Here is a 17,372-nt window from a genome sequence, read left to right on the forward strand (position 1 = left end):
TTTGTTGTAATAGAATTGATGTAATTTGTTTGTATGATTTTAGCTCAACTGATAGAAAGATTTATATATATATATATATATATATATATATATATATATATATATATATATATAAGATCAATTTATAGTCGATTTATACCCTATCATTTTTACAACCTATCACTTTTTCATTTAAAAAGATCAATTTATAGTCACTAGATTAATTAAAAAAAGAGAAATGATATTTATACAATTATTTTTGACAACTTTTTCTCTCATATTTACGTTATATTTTACATTCTCTCTCATTTATTTTGGTTTTGGTGTCAATACTTCTTTTTCTTTGTAAAATTATGGTTGTCCTAAATGTTGTCAATAAAATGGTTGTTCAAATAACAAACTCTTATAAAAAAAAAACTATAATCTAATATATTTGGTAAATTCTTTTTAGAGAGCTGTTTTTGATAATTAAGTAAAGGACAATTTAAGCAAGTTTCCTGGTTATAAAAAAGATAGGAAAATTGTCCAGTGAGCTTAACTCACTTGGAAAAAAAAAAGGAAAACTGATGTAGAATTTTCAAAGTGTTCCAAAATTGTTTTTAAAGAGTTCGATTTGTGTCATGCACGCGAAAGTAAGTATTCCTCCCAGGGTGAAATGATTTCACTGGCATGCTTGCTAGAACCGTAACCGTAGGCCCACTCGAATCGAGCTTCAAAACAAATGTGTCAATGGTTCTCCTCTTTCAAATTGAATGCTTGACAGAACTTAAACAAATGTGTGATTCATTTTCTTGCAAAGTTTTGATTATTAACGAAATACATTGAATTCTAAAATAGGCATGAAAGCTTCATAGCTGCCAAACATAATGCAGATAAAAAACACCGAAACATCAACATCAGTATGGACCACTTTCATTCATTCTTAAGATGTTATAATTAATAATTATTTAAAAAAGTACAAATTTCAAATTCAACAGGGAAAGAAAAGCCATAACGAGAAAATTATGTATAGTAGAAAAACTTCCCCAAAACGGTAATTTCTTAATCTTAATTTTCAGATTTTGTGTGTTTAGTAGTATTTGTCTGTGAACAAGCTGAACCAGGACTCTGAAGCACTTCAGATTCATCTTTAACAGATTCCGATTCTGATTCCGATTCCGATTCCGGCATAGTTTCTTCTGTTTTCACCTTCTCAATAACAAAAACAAAGGTACATTTCTCAATTCACAATCTCAAATCTCAATTAATCAAATAATTAACATGAAAATGCTTCAAAATTTGAGAAATTAGCACATAATAGCATACCTCCGATGTAGATGGTGTGGCTTCGTTGATAATCTTTTCATGTTCTTTCTCTCTAAGCGTTCGAATCGGAGAAACTCTCTGTTACAATCGAAAAGGTGAAAATCAAAATTAGAAACAAAACGAAACTGAATGGTGAAAATCTGAGATGTTAGTTAAACTTTTGCGCACCATGCATCGATATTTGAGTTCCTTCAAACGGAACAATCGATCGACTTGAATTTCGAGATTCTTCTGAATCTCGCTTTTCTCTTCCATCTCCTTCATCTTCGCGTCAAGCAATGCTTCTCTCTCTTTCAGCATTTTCTCTGTCTTTTCTTTGTCTGCTCTTAGTCTCTCTAGCTTCTTCTTCATAGCGCTCAGCTCCTCCGCAAGCGACGTCTCCAGTGGAGGAGTCACGGTGGCGGTGATGGGACAGTTTTCCTTCTTGATCGGTGTGATTTCAAAACAGGATTGATCAAGCTTGGGTTTGGGCTTTGTGGAAAGGTGGATAGTGAGATCAGCGGGAGTGTTTATGGGCTGAAGTGGTGTCCGGCCAGAGCGTGGCCGGACTTTCGGTGTTCCGGTCGTGGGTGTTTGCATAAGCTGTGCCATGTTTAGTTTGGTGTCGTTTAGAAATGAGAAGCGAGAGAATTTGAGAATGGTGAATAAAAAGGTGGTGTGGAAGGTGATGATGTGAGTTTTGAATTTGAAACTAGACAGGCGCTAACGGCTAGTGCTTTTTTGTTTATACAGTTTTTTTGACTTATTAGGCTAATGATTTTTGTGCTTTATAAAATTCCGCATTGGATTCTTGGACGGTTTTTTTTTTTCTTCATTATTTTATTTATATAAATTAGATTAGATTATTAGCTAACATAACTTTAATTAATCCATATTTTGTGTATACTTATTGACAGTGTGTATAAACCTTAAAACAAAGAGAGAAAGAGATTAGTGATGATGTGCTAGGATGAGAGAAATAAAGAGAAAATCAATGGTGTTTGTTTATCAATATTGTTGCTATTATGATATACCACACTTTAATCTAGATTATTTGATTAAGATTGAACGGTTAATTATTTTAGATTTAGAAACAATTACAATTCAAAGTAGAAATCTAAACCATCTAATAGTTGATTGCATGTTGTCAAACTAAACCCAATCCACATCCTAATTGTGAATGCAATAGACTAAACAAATCACATTACAATCCAATTGATCACCGTGACATTTGATATTTAGTTTGTGTATGAACTAAAAAAAGGACCGACAATGATGCTGTTAGGGGCTCCCTCCCGCTCTTTTTTTTCTTGGGAGAGTTCCTACTACGGTCTACATCAATGAATAAATTATTTCCCTTTAGGTTGGTCTTTCTCTTTTATAGTGACTTTTTTCCCCGCCTCTTTGAGAGCTCTTTTGCTCAATATTGCTTTATTTAGGTTTTGATTTGATTTTTTTGAAAGTAGGTTTTGATTTGATGTGAAGTGTATTTGCCGTTTGTATTACTCCTATCTTAACACCCTGTGTAACTGTCGTTGGACATTATCTAATTCATTAACTAACCTTTGAATAAAAAATTGTTTATAAGAATTGACACACTACAGAATTTCATCAAATTCCACATTGTTACTCCATAAAGAAGCATATATTTATAAAAATAAATACACAAATACCACCCATCTCAAACTATGGGAAATTTTATATTACAAAATACATACCCAACATTTATTCATCATGGAATAGGCGATACAAGTAAAGGATATTTTTATATATATATAAAAAAATAAATAAAGGTAAAGGACATTAGTAAAATAAATTAAAAAAACTAATCTAAATAGAATAAACTATAAACTATACAAAATAAAGCTTTCTTCAAAAACAAAAGAAAAGATTACTATCATTTCAATAAAATGTATTTTCTGTGAAATTTATGAGCAGGGAACCGTTCTGTTTTTTCTCAAAAGAAATTGAGGACTCCATTGCCATAGTTTTAGGAGTATAGAGGCAGAAAACCACAAGATTAGAGGTAATCCATGGGAAGCTCCCAGTTATCTTCATTATTATCCCACTCTCTTGGATTGGGTTTCTTTCTTCCAAAACCTTTCCTTCTCCTTGAAACACGACCATATGTTGCAGATTGTTCATATTCATAATCTTCGACATCATCCGCCGAGATTCCCACATTCTGGTTGCCCAAAAAGCCCTGGTGAAGGAAATTAGGAAGTTTTATGATCAGATAGACAATAAATGAGTTGTTACCAAAACGCTAAAAGGATGCCTGGAATTATTTATCTATTTGTAATGGGAAACCGCACTGCTCAGCAAGTTTTCCCCGCTGAATTCCAAATCATATTCCAGAATGAATAGGGAAAAGAATGATTCTAGAAAGATGGTGTCAACTATTTCAGATGAAAATGAACAAATCCGACCAGGAATATAATTAGACGACTAAATAAAAATATGGAGTTCGTATGCCATAAGCAGGGGAAATGAAAATAAGGTATCCTATATTTCCATGCATAAACACTATTAAAAAGCATGATCTTATGTTGTTATATTTGTGTATCTATCATGACAATTGGAAATAATGGGTGTGAAATAATGTATAACTAGTCATTTCAGCCAATTTTAGCTTATTTGATTAATTTATTAGCTTGCTTGACAAAAGTAGAGGTAAGTAGTGCGAACATGTTCTTTTATATACGAAATTATAGCTTATATAAATCAACCAAAATATAAGAAACTTTAGCCTATATAAATCAACTAAAATATAAAGCTTATATAAATCAACTAAAACATTAAAAAAAAGTATAAGCATGTTCTTTTATATCATTTCCCAGTTAATCTTACGAAACACTTCTTATTCAATACGCTATTTTAACACTGTCTAGCTTTTAGCTAAAAATGATTCAACTAGCTTATCAGCTGCTTTTTACCTGGGCAACCTAATCTGGAGAGAGGAATTCATAGACAAAAAATTTCAGCAGCTAAAAAAATAATAGAAGCAACCGACCAAGAAAACCTGTCACTTGGCAGTTTTACTTTTGAACTAAATTTACCTTGGAAAGCCTTTGTATTCGTAAAGCTGCAGCTTCATGTACAACAACAGCATCAGACACTACTTCAAGTACATCCTCAACCATCAAAGAGTAGGTACTCACCTAAAATAATTAAATAGAAAAAAATATTGAAGAATGAAGGTAGCAAGTTGTGAATTACTTCAAATTTGTTTTTTATCCATGAAACAAATATATTCTGCAAGTCATACAACAGCCCCTAGTTTTTTTCAGCTGCAACTACAACTGCAGGTTTTGTGTGAACAGGTATACATATTTAATATTTTTAACCCCAAAATTTGAAATGCTGGCTGAGGGATGGCCAAAAGAATGCCCACTGTGATGCCATAAAATATAACAGTGACGCATCGCATACACATTGTCTTTTTTTTGGTATGTCACATTTTGTCATTTTAACAAACAGTGAGTTAACACGGATGAATTGAATTCAGGCCACTTTTGATTATAAAGGACCAAATTGCAAAATTTCACCCACAAGGGACTAAATGGAAAGCGAGGCCAAAACAGGAATTTCGCCTAATTTCTATTAGCTAGCTTTTGTTGAGTGAGATTTAGCCGTGGTAAGAATTTCCATTTATTAAAGGGTCATATTATAATTGTACTATTTTTTGAGAGATCTCCCATTTCCTCCTTTCTTCCAATAATGCATGAGTCGGATACATATTTCCAATTACATTGACAAAACTTGCATGCAATATGTATTAACTAATGACCTTGCAAAGAAGCAACCACTTACCAAACTTGATGGAATGATGGATAATCCAAATGAGTCTATCTCAAGTTCTTCAACAGCACCTGAATTGATGCTGAAATTGTATCCACGCACCTAAGAGTTAAGATTTTCATAATTATATGATTAGATTATAGATAAATAAACCAGTAAATATATGTACACAACATGGTGCAAGAAACAAATATTCACCTTTCCGATATTTCGTAGAGAGGGTGTTACAACTCTGTATCCAACCTAGCAAATGCAAACAAATTAAGAAATCTAGTAATTTCTATAAACTTGAGAGAAGTGGTAATGAAGCCAAGGTTGACACCCAAAAAATCCACGGAATTACTTCCTATGATGATTAATTGAAAAGAGTGAAAGAAATGGTTGCTATTTAAAATCATATAAAGTACTGGAAATCTGGATAAAAGTGAGGAAAATCGTAATTTCTACTAGTGACCACTTTCCGATTTTCATATGGATAAAATTTAACTGGTCACAACTAGTCGTGTATCTTAACCAGAAATAAGATGCCTTCAGTTTACTAAGTACTTGAATCAACTATCATTTACAACATGACTATTTGCAATAATGACTCGCTAAAATCTGGAAATGGTTCCACCAACATTTCTTTTGTTTGTAATATACGTACTGGTTTCAAGCTACTTAGCCAATGACCAACAAATACTTCTTGTATAAATTTGTAACAATTTACTGCAACTTTGGTTAATAATATTGTTTTTAACCTCCCTCCACGTGCCCCTCTCTGGCTCTCTCCACAGTAATGCTATACCTTACAGCATTAAGACTGAGACTGTGTACTTGCTAAAGTCCATATGCCAGTTTAATTGCTCAATGACTTCCCTCTTCACCAAGAAAAAAAATCATAATTTCAAGCTACCTAACAAGTCAAATGAAAAATTCATTCAAGTTTCCAAGTGTAGGGAAGCACTCTAATTCCTGATAGGATACTGACTTAGGCCCTAAACCCAACATTTGGACAGCACAAAGAAGTTAGAGGGTGAAAGTCAGTTATTAGTTAGTTAGTTGTGTTATGTTGTAAGGAGCCTTGTCACGTGAATAATGGTTATATAGAAAGGTAGTGTCATGAGGAGGTTATCATACTTTTGGCATTCAGTTTTACAGTTTTGACTAGGCAGAGGGTGTTCACCTTCTGTAGGAGCTTTCCTCTTTGGGCTTATAGGGGGGGAACTCTTGTGATCAATGATCATTCTCATTTAGTAAATAATACACCCATTTTATATCATTCTGTTCTTGGGTTTCTAGAAACTCCGCTATCCACTCCTAGTGTTTTCTATAAAATAAAATCCTATGCTGCCACAGGAATAGGATAACTAATGTGAGAAAGTGAGAGTATATTGAACACATTCAAATAAGATTTTAACATATGGACTTAAATATTTACTTCCTCGTGAAATCCATAAATAAACAACAAACAGCATCAGATCATGTTACGGATGCTGGTCCAACCAGGTGCCAAGTGTTATAGCTATAAGTATCCGAAAAGGAATTACTGTTATGCCACCTTCTTTGTTACTTTATTTGTCACTGGTTTTTCTAGAGGTTACTTTTTTCTAGTTTAAAGGGAAACAGTTGTAATTGTTCAATCAAGGCAAGGTTAAATTTTGCTCTCACATTCCTACAGAGGGCAACTAGGTTCTATAAAACTCCTACCATGGTGGGGTCCAGAAAAGAGTTGAACCCACTGCAGATCACACTCCTACTGGGGAACAAAATAATATTGTTGAGTATCAGGGTCTTATTATAGATATCTTAGGGTTCTCTCTACCCCAAACAAGTCTATCTAATTCTATTCAAGCAAAAATGCGAAGGTAGGAAAACAAAGCATTTAGACATTTTCTTTGAGAGTGATTAAGATATTGCATTGCCTGTGACATTATCCATTAGAATAGTACAGTTGCAGATCATATCGGATGTTATGTTCACATAATTTACAAACCATGGGAAGAAAATATGTGGATATAAGCCTTGATACTTTGAACAATATTAAGTTTCGGCTTAAATATGCTTTTCATCCCTGCAATTATAGGCCGCTTGATTTTTCATCCCTGAGCTTACTAATCCTCCTATTTTGCCCCTGTAATTACTAATCATTTGAAAGTTCGTCCCTCTTCCCGGATAATCACTGCCACGTCATCAAATTAGCAAAATGGCATGGGAATTGACAAAAATACCCCTGGCTTATTTTTAAAAATTTAAAAATCTGAAAATAATTTTAAAAAATAAAAAAAATTTAAAAAAATATAATTTTTTGAAATATGAAAAAAATATAAAATTATATAATTTTTTAAAATCTGAATATATAATTTCAAAAATTATTAAAAAATCTGATTTTTTTAAAAATCATAATAATAATTTCGAAAAAATTTACGATTATATAATTTTAAAAAATATATTTTTTGAAATATGAAAAAAAAATGGAAAATTATATATTTTTTTTAAAATCAGAATATATAATTTCGAAAATTATTAAAAAATCTGATTTTTTTTAAAAATCAGAATATTAATTTCGAAAAAATCTGATTATATATTTTTTAAAATTATGTGAAAAATTATTTCATTTTTTTTCGAAAAAGTTATTTTCAAAATATTTTTAGAATTTTTTTATTTTTTAAAATTATTTTCAGATTTTTTAATTTATAAAAACAATTTTCAGAATTTTAAAAATAAGCCATGGGTATTTTTGTCAATTCCCATGCCATTTTGCTAATTTGATGACGTGGTAGTGATTATCCAGGAAGAGGGACGAACTTTCAAATGATTAGTAATTACAGGGGCAAAATGGAAGGATTAGTAAGGTCAGGGATGAAAAATCAAACGGCCTATAATTACAGGGATGAAAAACATATTTAAGCCTTAAGTTTCTTTCTAAGGCATGATGTCAGTCTTGCATAAAACATGACTATCTTACTTTGTTTCAGCAAAAAATCAAAGTTTTGAACATAATATTAAAGATGTCTTTCTATCCCTGTTCGGGCAAACTATATGAATGAACTCCTCCAATAAATCATATAAAAAAGTTAATTCACAAGAAACAGTAAATCATACCAGAGTCTCCAATCCAATCATATTATATTCGTTGTCTATAACACTTTCATCCGGAACAAGGACAACATCCCCAACCTAACAAAGGAACATGCAAAAAACTCAAGAAGTTACTTCCTGTCAAACCATTTTATTACTACGAGTTCCATGCAACCACAAGAGTAAGTTTGTTTGGATTAGCACTTGTGAGATTCCCTTCCAAAAAAAAAAAAAAAGCACTTGTGAGATTGTTTGTGAGAGCTTATAGCAATAACTTACGATATGTCTATAAACTGTTTTGGGTTTATTTCCATAAGCTATCCATGATAGCTTATGAAAATAACTTATAGCTTATATGGAAACAGTTTGACTTCGTTTTATCCTTTGTTATAGAAATAGCTTATACATAAACACTTATATAATAAACATTTATGCTATAAGCACCTAATTAAGTTGTTTATCCAAACAGTGTCAAGCCAAGTTGCAAATTTTCCATCAGAAGTAGAACATAATGCATTGGAAATTTCAAGCAAAACAATTTTCAACCCTCCTCCCACAACAAAAAGCACACACCTATAATTAACATTAACATGTTTCTGACCTAAGTGATTATCCTTGGTATCATTGCAGTCAAAAGAACTCCCAAAAAGTATTATAAACTGAAGCAAGCATGTAGACATTATCGGTCTTAATTTAGTAAAAAAAAACTAGTCTTTCCTAATTCCAAACTTGTTATACCTGACTGATATCCTCAAGAAAGAATTTTTCTGAATCCCCAGAAAGCAAGTTTGATCTCACCTCTACAAACAAGACCATCCACTGAAATTGAAATTCAACCAATCATAAAAACAAACAAAACAATCCAAATAAATTCCAAAAAACAAAACTTTAACAAACAAAGAAAGAAAGTGCTGTTATCTTACAGAGGTAGTGTCCACCCAAAGCTGTGAGACAAATCCCAAACTAAGAGCAGATTGAATACTAATCACCTGCTTCGCCAACAAATTCGACCTTCTAATCACTTGTTTACCTCTTCTTAATCTCAAATTACCACCAAATTTCTCAACTTTGTCATTTATTCTCAAATCAACCCCATCCCTATCTTCATCTCCATCACCCTGAACTCGAATCAATTCATCTTCTCCCAATTCAGTCCCACTATTTCCACTTCCCTTATCATCATTTTCATCTATTTCAAAAAATGGGATAGACCCATCAGTTTCATTGGACAAACCCTCCAACTCTAACCCGAAATTGTTCTCCTTTGAGTCCTCAAATTGAAGTTCGTCGTAAAAGCTATGACCCCTTGATGGTGGACCCTGCTTTCCATTGGACCTCGAGCTCAAAGCTGAGGAAACACTGTTGTTGCCACTGGTTTTGGAGAGTTTGGGAGAAAAGGGGGAAAAGGAAATTGAGCTGAATTGGGTTCTGGTTGATGATGAAGTTGGGTGTGAATTGAGAAAGGGGAACAATGGAGACTCTGTAGCTGAAATGGAAAGTGGGTTTATAGCGAGAAAATCAGTCATGGTGAGGAAGAGCACAACACCAGGTGGTGCAGAGGTAGATTACTATCTTGCTGCATGAAACTCTACTGCGTGATAATTAAGTGACTTTGGAGCTTAAAAATGCAATGGGATTTTTTTCCTCAGAAATAAGAAATTATATCAATTTTTCATAAAATCAATTTCACAAATTAAGAAATGTAATTATATTTTATTTTATGAAAAATATCATTATGAATTGAGAGAATTGAAAAAATTTAAGTAATCAATAGTAAACGACCACAACGAAAAAATAAGCACTGATGATTAATTGATAAGATGACATATAATTTGAGACAATCAAATGATATATAATTTGGGATGAAAATATTGATTTCATTAAAGAATGTCTATCAATAAATTGGCAAATAATTATTTTGATCTTGAATGTGTAACAAATAGACACAATAGTAATCATTCGATGTATCAAATAGTCACTAATTATGAAGTGCGTTAATCAAAGATACTTATTGATGTTAAAATTCTCTATTAATAATTTGTCATCAATCCTTCATTATGCTCGTTGTCGTATTAATCCCTATAAGTATTTATTCATTGTCATATCAATATCTTTACAAGAAAAGAGTTATTATGCGTAATAAAAAATTATTTTAATGTCACATACTGTTTTAATTAACAAAATGCAAAATCAAATATTATTTTGAATTTTCAATATAGTGAGGGATTATGATGGCTACTCCTTGCACATTTATAGAATAATATGACTATTTGTCACCAATAAATAAAAAATACAATGGATTGAAGTATCTTCAATCCGTATGCAATATGATTATGAAGAATATGTTTACTTAAATAATAAACAGTTTGTTTGGTTCCGCGCTTAGCATGCAAAAAATTTAAACGATAAAAAATATACATTAAAATTAATACAGTTCATGATAATAGATTTGACATAGACGATAAATTGTTGATAATTGCTCGGTTCTCAATATAATTTTTTTTAAACAAACCTTAATGGAATATATTAACACCAACAAGGTGGTCTCTTTAGCACAAAGGCGTACCAAAAAAGACCACTAAAGCTTACAATAAGTCAGTCGCAACAAGAGACAAAAATGGGACTTATCAGTCACTAAAGCTAAAGCTTATAATCGGATTTTTTTTATTTTTTAAAATTATTTCAGATTTTTTAATTTAAAAAATAATTTTCAGAATTTTAAAAATGTTTTTAAAAATTTAATATTATGTGGCATGTCACGCCAACGCCATGTTGCACAGTCAGCAACTGCCACGTGGCAAATAACATGCCAAGTCAGATCTGAAGTGCAGTCAGGGACCTTTTTCAAACAATTTTTTTTTTGCAAGGACGTTTTTCAATTTTTTTTTTGCAGGGATGAAAATCAAAACGCGCCCAAATGACGGGGACGAAAGCATATTTAAGCCTTAATATTAATTTGATTTTGATTAAAAATTACAGATATAAATAATATACATTTTGCACTTTCATATTTTTATTGGTGTAAACCGAGTATCCTCTGCACGGAGATTAATCCCTCAAGCATCGTGAGACCCAAATCGATGGAAAGCTCTCCCCAAGAGTTTTAACGCTGCTGCATGCCCATGGCTGGATTTAAACTCAGGACCTTGGTTAAGCTAGAAGAGACTTGTGTCATCTCATCTAAACCTTTGTTACACTTTTTTTTAAAGATAAAGAATTTTTTTTTGACATATACCCATATCGTGTTTGACTGTTGTAACAAAAAAAAATATTGTGTTTGATTGTTTGTTACATTATATTTTGTGTGGCAATAAAAAAATAAATATTGTGTTTGTGACACTTTTTTTAATATTTGAATTTACTTTCATCCATTATCTTTTTTAAACGATAAGAAAAAATCGGACACATACATTTTGTTTTAATATTTGAATTTAATCTTATCTATTTGTTACATGTGCGGTTGTATTGAAAGTTAAGAGTAATTTTGCAAAGAGAAAAAATCAACCTAAAAGAGCCAAAGAAATTATTTTCCTTACATATAGTATAGACATCGTTTGTAATTTACCCACAAATTTATATAAAATATTATTGATAATCCACATATTTTAAAAAACGGAAATATAGATACAATAGATAATAGATAATACAAATTCCTTAATTTCAATATTAAAAAACAAAATTCTTTACCACCAAAAAAAAAAAAACAAAATTCTTTAATTTTCCGTCCAACATTTTATTTTCGGTTAATATATGTTTATTCCTCTGTAATATTGGCGATTTTCGGTTTACTCCCTTGTAAAAAAATTGTTTAGATTTCAACCATGTAATTTGAAGATTTTTGATTTTGGATCTTCATGAATTTTGACTGTACAAAATTGGTGATATGGCAAAGAGAGAAACTAAAATATCGATGATATGATTGATAGGGGTAAACTGAAATTCTCTCAAATTATAGAGGGTAAAAGTATCTTAAATTTTTTAATTTAATGCCATGAAGATCCAAAATAAAAAAAATCTTCAAATTATCGCGTTGAAATCTAAACAATTTTTTTTACAAAAGGTTAACCGGAAATCACAACATATATTAACCCTTTTATTTTTGACGGAATTTTGATCCACATTTATTTAGTCAATCATTTGTGTCAATATTCTCCCCTCTATTTATGTAAACAAAATCCAAAGTACACCACACTAACCATCCAGTTAGCAAAAGAAAAAACAAAGAGCATATTCGCATCCTCAATTCGAAAGTGAAGGAGAGTCCACGAAATCAAGTGGAACCAACTCACACCCCATTCATATCACGCCACGTATCACAAAAAAAGATAACCATCAAAATAGAACAGAACATGTTTTACTTTATTTATTAAGTGGCGACGCGATTTCTTTTCCCACAAAACCACATTCCTTAAAATACTCGAAGCGTTCTCTTCCCCGCAACCTTCCCTGGTAACATCGCAACCCCTCTTTCTTCTAAATTTTATTTTTTTCATTGCCCTTATATCAGTCAAAGTTTCGATTTTTATTCTCAGCACGTAGGTTAGTTTCTTTAATTTCAATTGGGTTTCTCTCAATTTTCTGTTTTGTTTGATTATTTATTTATTGTTTCAGGATAACAAACAAGTTTTTGTGTTTTCCGATCTGAAATTCTGTTTTTTTTTTTTGTATTTGATCTGTGATATTGTTGTTTTATTATTGTTTTTGATTCCTTTATTGTCAAAGTAACTTTTTTTAACTGTTTTATTAAGAACTAAAATTTGAATGAATTATGAATCTCTGTTGGTGGTTTGTTTTCTTCATGGTAATCATGTATGTGATTGGTGGTTTCATGATTGAATTGCAAATGCAACCCTAGTACCCAATTTGTTGTAGTTTTGTGAACTAAATTCACCAACAAAAAATAGATTTGATGATTAAATAGACTACCTATAAACAGATTTGAGGACGTGTTTGCAATTTCAATATGTGCAGCGTCTCACATATTCATGAACCAAAATGGTTATCTACTAAATATCTGTTTTTTGGTAGTCTATTTAATCCTCGAATATATTTTTTGTTGGTTAATCTAGTTTGCCAAACTAATAACATATTAGGTATTAGGGATGTGTTTGCAATTTTGATACATTTAGAGACTATAGTGACGGCGCCGCACAAATTCAGAGACCACAGTGGTTGTTTGCTCGGCTTTGATTTTTGTTCTTGTGAGCTATTAAGTGTTTGTGATGTTTTATTTATGACAGTGCTATTATGGTTTTATACATGATGATTAGATTGTATTCAAGTTCTCCTGTTTTGTTTTTTCATTTTGTTTCCTTTTTTTTTTGGTTGAATTGAAATGCAGATTGTCAATTCGGATCTTCATGAGTTCAACAACCACTGGAGCATACTTGGTTTCCTGCTATTCGGGAAACAAGAACAACGGCCTCTTCTGCTGGATTTTGATCTGCCTGCTACCAAAGTTCCTTGGAACTGCATTTGCCTACATCAACTTCCTCCTCATTCAATCCGTTGATAGGAGTCCATCAGCAGTGAGGGTGCTCTTCGGTCCGATTAACCTATAGTTATTTACTAGTTTGGTCATCAGCATCGTTAGAGATTAGATCCTTTTTTCGTTGAGTGGTGAAATATGGTTTCCTCTCAGTTTTCTGGCATGTACAAACCATTGCTCTTTCCCGTAAACGATCCTGGTACCGCAACCACCGATCACGTTGAGCTAGATTTCTCTGATGTCTTTGGTCCACTTACTGTAGAAGTCAATAACATTGATTCAACTTCTTTCGAGTCTATTGATGAATCGAGCGAGCTGGTTTACGAGGACCCAGAAGTCATTTACACCCGCTCACATTCTCTGGTTGGCCCTTCTAGTTGTATCAGCCAATCACTTAAACTCAGTAAGCTCACCATACACGAGTCTGACTCTGACAATTCATTGGAACTAGTGGAGCGTGTCACTGAAGAGACCATTGAAGACATCAAAGAGTCTTCCGTTGAGAATGTTATCATCGAGGAATCTTTGAATGATGAAGACGGGAACCTCATGGAGATCCGAAGAGTTGGCATTGAAGATTTTGAGGTTTTGAAGGTTGTGGGGCAGGGTGCATTTGCAAAAGTGTACCAGGTGAGGAAAAAGGGAACTTCAGAAATATATGCTATGAAGGTTATGCGGAAGGACAAGATTATGGAGAAAAACCATGCTGAATACATGAAAGCTGAGAGGGAGATTTTGACAAAGATAGAGCACCCCTTTGTTGTACAACTCAGATACTCTTTTCAGGTATTTGTTTTCAAATTTGTATTAAGGTTTTGTAGTGTCCTTCACATTTTGTTAACGGTTCATCTTAATTAAGAATATAAACTGTAAAATAGAAATCGAAAGTGATGTGTTATGTATATGTCATTTCAGACAAAATACAGATTGTATCTTGTGCTGGATTTCGTAAACGGGGGCCATCTCTTTTTTCAGCTTTATCACCAGGGCCTTTTCAGGTAAGTTTAGCTTTGAGTTATTTTGTGTCTAATGTTTCAGTTTTTAATTTGCAGTATTAATGTAGTGGTTCTAATCTTAAACTATGTGTATTCAGAGAGGATCTAGCACGCATATACGCAGCCGAGATTGTTTCTGCAGTTTCCCATCTCCACTCAAAGGGAATAATGCATAGGGATCTAAAACCTGAAAATATCCTAATGGACGCTGATGGCCATGTATGATACCGACCTCCTTACCTCATGTTTTTCATACTGATTTTTAATCCTGCTTTGCGCATGTCATAACTGACCTGAATATTTTTTTTATTCATCTACTAGGTCATGTTGACTGATTTTGGATTAGCAAAAAAATTTGAAGAAAGCACAAGATCTAATTCATTGTGTGGTACAGCGGAGTACATGGCGCCTGAAATTATTCTTGGAAAGGGCCATGACAAGGCTGCCGATTGGTGGAGCGTAGGCATCTTACTGTTTGAGATGCTCACTGGGAAGGTTTCTATCTTATTTCTTGTAAATTTTATTGGATCTTCATAGTTGCATTATTTTTTGTTGTGGGTAGGGTCTGTGTATGTACACGTTTAAGAAAAAGATGGCCATATGATGTTTGTTTCTTTTAAATAGATGGTAAAAGGCTAAAATATCTTTTTATTCAATAATCTTACAATGTCCCTATATTTGAAGTATAAATATTCAATTTAATTAAATGTACTCAAGCTTCAAAGTTGCACCTACTGAAATTCTGGGGCAGTTGGCTTATTGCATGACTATGAGCTTAAAAAGCACTCATGTTCGGCTCATCTGTGTATAGCTAAATCAGTTAGTTAGAACTTAGAAGCTTATTAGTGACACTCATTGACAATTTTAGTAAATATCTACGACTTGACCACTTGTGTTATTTAGTTAATTGGTTCATTTTGTTTAGTTATAAGAATACTATATGCTTGTAAAATGAATGACCTGGTAATGAATAACTGCTAGGTCCTTTTGGAGTTTCTAAATGATTGTTTTTGTTGTTTCACCTCCTTTGCAGCCGCCCTTCTGTGGTGGGAACTGTCAGAAGATTCAGCAGAAGATAGTGAAGGACAAGATTAAGCTGCCAGGATTTTTGTCAAGTGATGCACATGCACTGTTGAAAGGGGTAATCTCTAGTCCACCGAATAATTTTCCTTTAATTATGCTAGATCAAATTCATCATTATCTGAAAGTTATATTATTATTTGCAACATAAATAAGTTTTGCATGACTTGTTGTCTTCAAAATTTAACTATTAATTTAGGCATGCATCCCTAGGAGGGTTTCAATTGCATCAAAAATAGTAGTTTCAGTTATGCAATGTTGAAGGGTCTCCGTATAACTAAGTGCTTATTCAACAAATGGGTATCGTGAAAGAGTTTGTGTATCGTGAAAGAGTTTATGTATAAACTATTTTTACAATAAAAAGAAAGAGCTGAAAACAGCTTATGAGTTATGATGATTAGCTATCCGGAGTAGTTTATGAAAATATGCTAACAATAATTTAGACATATCATAATATCATAAGTTGATATCATTAACTCTTCCATAAACTCACAGAACTGCTTATGTAATATAAACGCAAATAAGTTCTTCCAAATGCCCCCTTATGTAACATTTCTTGAAATGCTGTAGAATGTTTTTCCACACAAGAGTGATCATTTTCTAGATTCAAATTTTATTTAGCTTTCCTCTTATCATATTAATTAATACTTTGCTACGGTGTTACAGCTGCTAAATAAGGAGGCACCAAAGCGGTTGGGTTGTGGAGCTAAGGGGATTGAAGAAATTAAAGGACACAAGTGGTTCAAACCAATCAATTGGAAGAAGTTGGATGCACGTGAAATCCAACCAAGTTTTCGGCCAGATGTTGCTGGGAAGCACTGTGTTGCAAACTTTGACAAGCGCTGGACTGATATGCCTCTTGTTGATTCACCAGCTGGGAGTCCAAATGGTGGAAACCCTTTCAAGGACTTCTCTTATGTGAGGCCTGCAGCCTCTTTTCTTCAAAATAACAGCCCTGCTTGCTGAACTTCACACCATGCATTGGCATTGGCTTAAGATATCAACACTATTTCTTAGTAGTTGTATTTGTATTTGTATTTGTGAACAGTGATACACTGTCGCATGAATTGGTATCAAGAAACATTTTCATCGTTCGCTTCAATTCAGTAGTCATGTGAACTTTGGCCATGCAGCTCTACAATTGTTGAGCTGACTTTGCTAGAACTTGTGTTTGGAGAAAATAAATTGCATTATTTATACTCTTTAATCAAGTTATTTAGGATAATATTTGTTTAGTTATTTAGATGATTAATGGTTTGCATTTTGAAAATAAATTAACTTTGAGCTGTTATCATATAGGAGAATTAAATAAGTATTCAGTCTCTTTTCTATCTTGTAGATTATATTCTACAAAATTGGATTTTTTTTCTTTTCAAAGTACATTAAATGATGTCAATTTTTTAAGGTACAATAATTTATTTATCATTCATAAAAGAAAACACATGTACCAAACAAATCCATTCAAAAAACGTTATTAAATTCTGAAAAAATGATAGTTAAAGTTCTAAAATGTCTATCAGGGATTCAGGGGTCTTTAATTTGGATTTGTTATCAAATGCATTCTAACACTATTCACTTGGTTTTAGATGCATCCATGATATTACCAATTTTTATTAAACGTTTTTTATTTTATTTCTCATGGAGTCCTAAAATATATATTTATTTTTATCATGACAATTTTAATT

General features: G+C 32.4%; 3 protein-coding genes across 4 annotated transcripts; 1 reads left to right on the top strand and 2 right to left on the bottom strand.

Annotated features, from left to right (window-relative positions):
• Nucleotides 1-869: 869 nt before the first annotated feature.
• LOC25498841 (high mobility group B protein 6) lies at nucleotides 870-1,984 on the bottom strand. The gene is made up of 3 exons (XM_013593796.3): nucleotides 1,453-1,984; nucleotides 1,285-1,362; nucleotides 870-1,167 (listed from the first exon to the last, which is right to left on the bottom strand). Exons 1-3 carry the CDS (start codon nucleotides 1,873-1,875, stop codon nucleotides 1,027-1,029), a joined length of 642 nt encoding a protein of 213 aa, XP_013449250.1. The 5' UTR covers nucleotides 1,876-1,984; the 3' UTR covers nucleotides 870-1,026.
• Nucleotides 1,985-3,163: 1,179 nt separating this feature from the next.
• On the bottom strand, nucleotides 3,164-9,751 carry LOC25498842 (uncharacterized). Its single transcript, XM_013593797.3, has 7 exons — nucleotides 9,048-9,751; nucleotides 8,863-8,943; nucleotides 8,149-8,223; nucleotides 5,263-5,307; nucleotides 5,077-5,166; nucleotides 4,323-4,424; nucleotides 3,164-3,466 (listed from the first exon to the last, which is right to left on the bottom strand). Exons 1-7 carry the CDS (start codon nucleotides 9,648-9,650, stop codon nucleotides 3,284-3,286), a joined length of 1,179 nt encoding a protein of 392 aa, XP_013449251.1. The 5' UTR covers nucleotides 9,651-9,751; the 3' UTR covers nucleotides 3,164-3,283.
• Nucleotides 9,752-12,418: 2,667 nt separating this feature from the next.
• On the top strand, nucleotides 12,419-16,894 carry LOC25498843 (serine/threonine-protein kinase AtPK2/AtPK19). Of its 2 annotated transcripts, none has more exons than XM_024770189.2 (7): nucleotides 12,419-12,573; nucleotides 13,466-14,398; nucleotides 14,528-14,610; nucleotides 14,706-14,826; nucleotides 14,929-15,102; nucleotides 15,641-15,748; nucleotides 16,354-16,894. In XM_024770189.2, the coding sequence occupies exons 2-7, from the start codon at nucleotides 13,751-13,753 to the stop codon at nucleotides 16,651-16,653; spliced, it is 1,434 nt and encodes a 477-aa protein (XP_024625957.1). In that variant the 5' UTR covers nucleotides 12,419-12,573; nucleotides 13,466-13,750; the 3' UTR covers nucleotides 16,654-16,894. The 2 variants fall into 2 exon arrangements, with proteins under 2 accessions (XP_024625957.1, XP_024625958.1); XM_024770190.2 differs by having other exon boundaries at nucleotides 12,528-12,663.
• Nucleotides 16,895-17,372: the final 478 nt, after the last annotated feature.

Source organism: Medicago truncatula, chromosome 7, assembly GCF_003473485.1.
Source record: "Medicago truncatula cultivar Jemalong A17 chromosome 7, MtrunA17r5.0-ANR, whole genome shotgun sequence".
NCBI lineage: Eukaryota > Viridiplantae > Streptophyta > Magnoliopsida > Fabales > Fabaceae > Medicago > Medicago truncatula.

Bases quoted from the DNA above. Each gene is read 5' to 3' on its own strand.
- LOC25498842 (XM_013593797.3), bottom strand. From the start codon at position 9,650: ATGACTGATTTTCTCGCTATAAACCCACTTTCCATTTCAGCTACAGAG. The intron at 8,224-8,862 runs GTATAACAAGTT...TTCCTTTGTTAG, and splicing joins TTCTTGAGGATATCAGTCAG to GTTGGGGATGTTGTCCTTGT. The intron at 5,308-8,148 runs GTATGATTTACT...TGCATTTGCTAG, and splicing joins TGATTGGATTGGAGACTCTG to GTTGGATACAGAGTTGTAAC.
- LOC25498841 (XM_013593796.3), bottom strand. From the start codon at position 1,875: ATGGCACAGCTTATGCAAACACCCACGACCGGAACACCGAAAGTCCGG. The intron at 1,363-1,452 runs GTGCGCAAAAGT...CGATTGTAACAG, and splicing joins AACTCAAATATCGATGCATG to AGAGTTTCTCCGATTCGAAC. The intron at 1,168-1,284 runs GTATGCTATTAT...GTTATTGAGAAG, and splicing joins CCACACCATCTACATCGGAG to GTGAAAACAGAAGAAACTAT.
- LOC25498843 (XM_024770189.2), top strand. From the start codon at position 13,751: ATGGTTTCCTCTCAGTTTTCTGGCATGTACAAACCATTGCTCTTTCCC. The intron at 14,399-14,527 runs GTATTTGTTTTC...ATGTCATTTCAG, and splicing joins AACTCAGATACTCTTTTCAG to ACAAAATACAGATTGTATCT. The intron at 14,827-14,928 runs GTATGATACCGA...TTCATCTACTAG, and splicing joins TAATGGACGCTGATGGCCAT to GTCATGTTGACTGATTTTGG.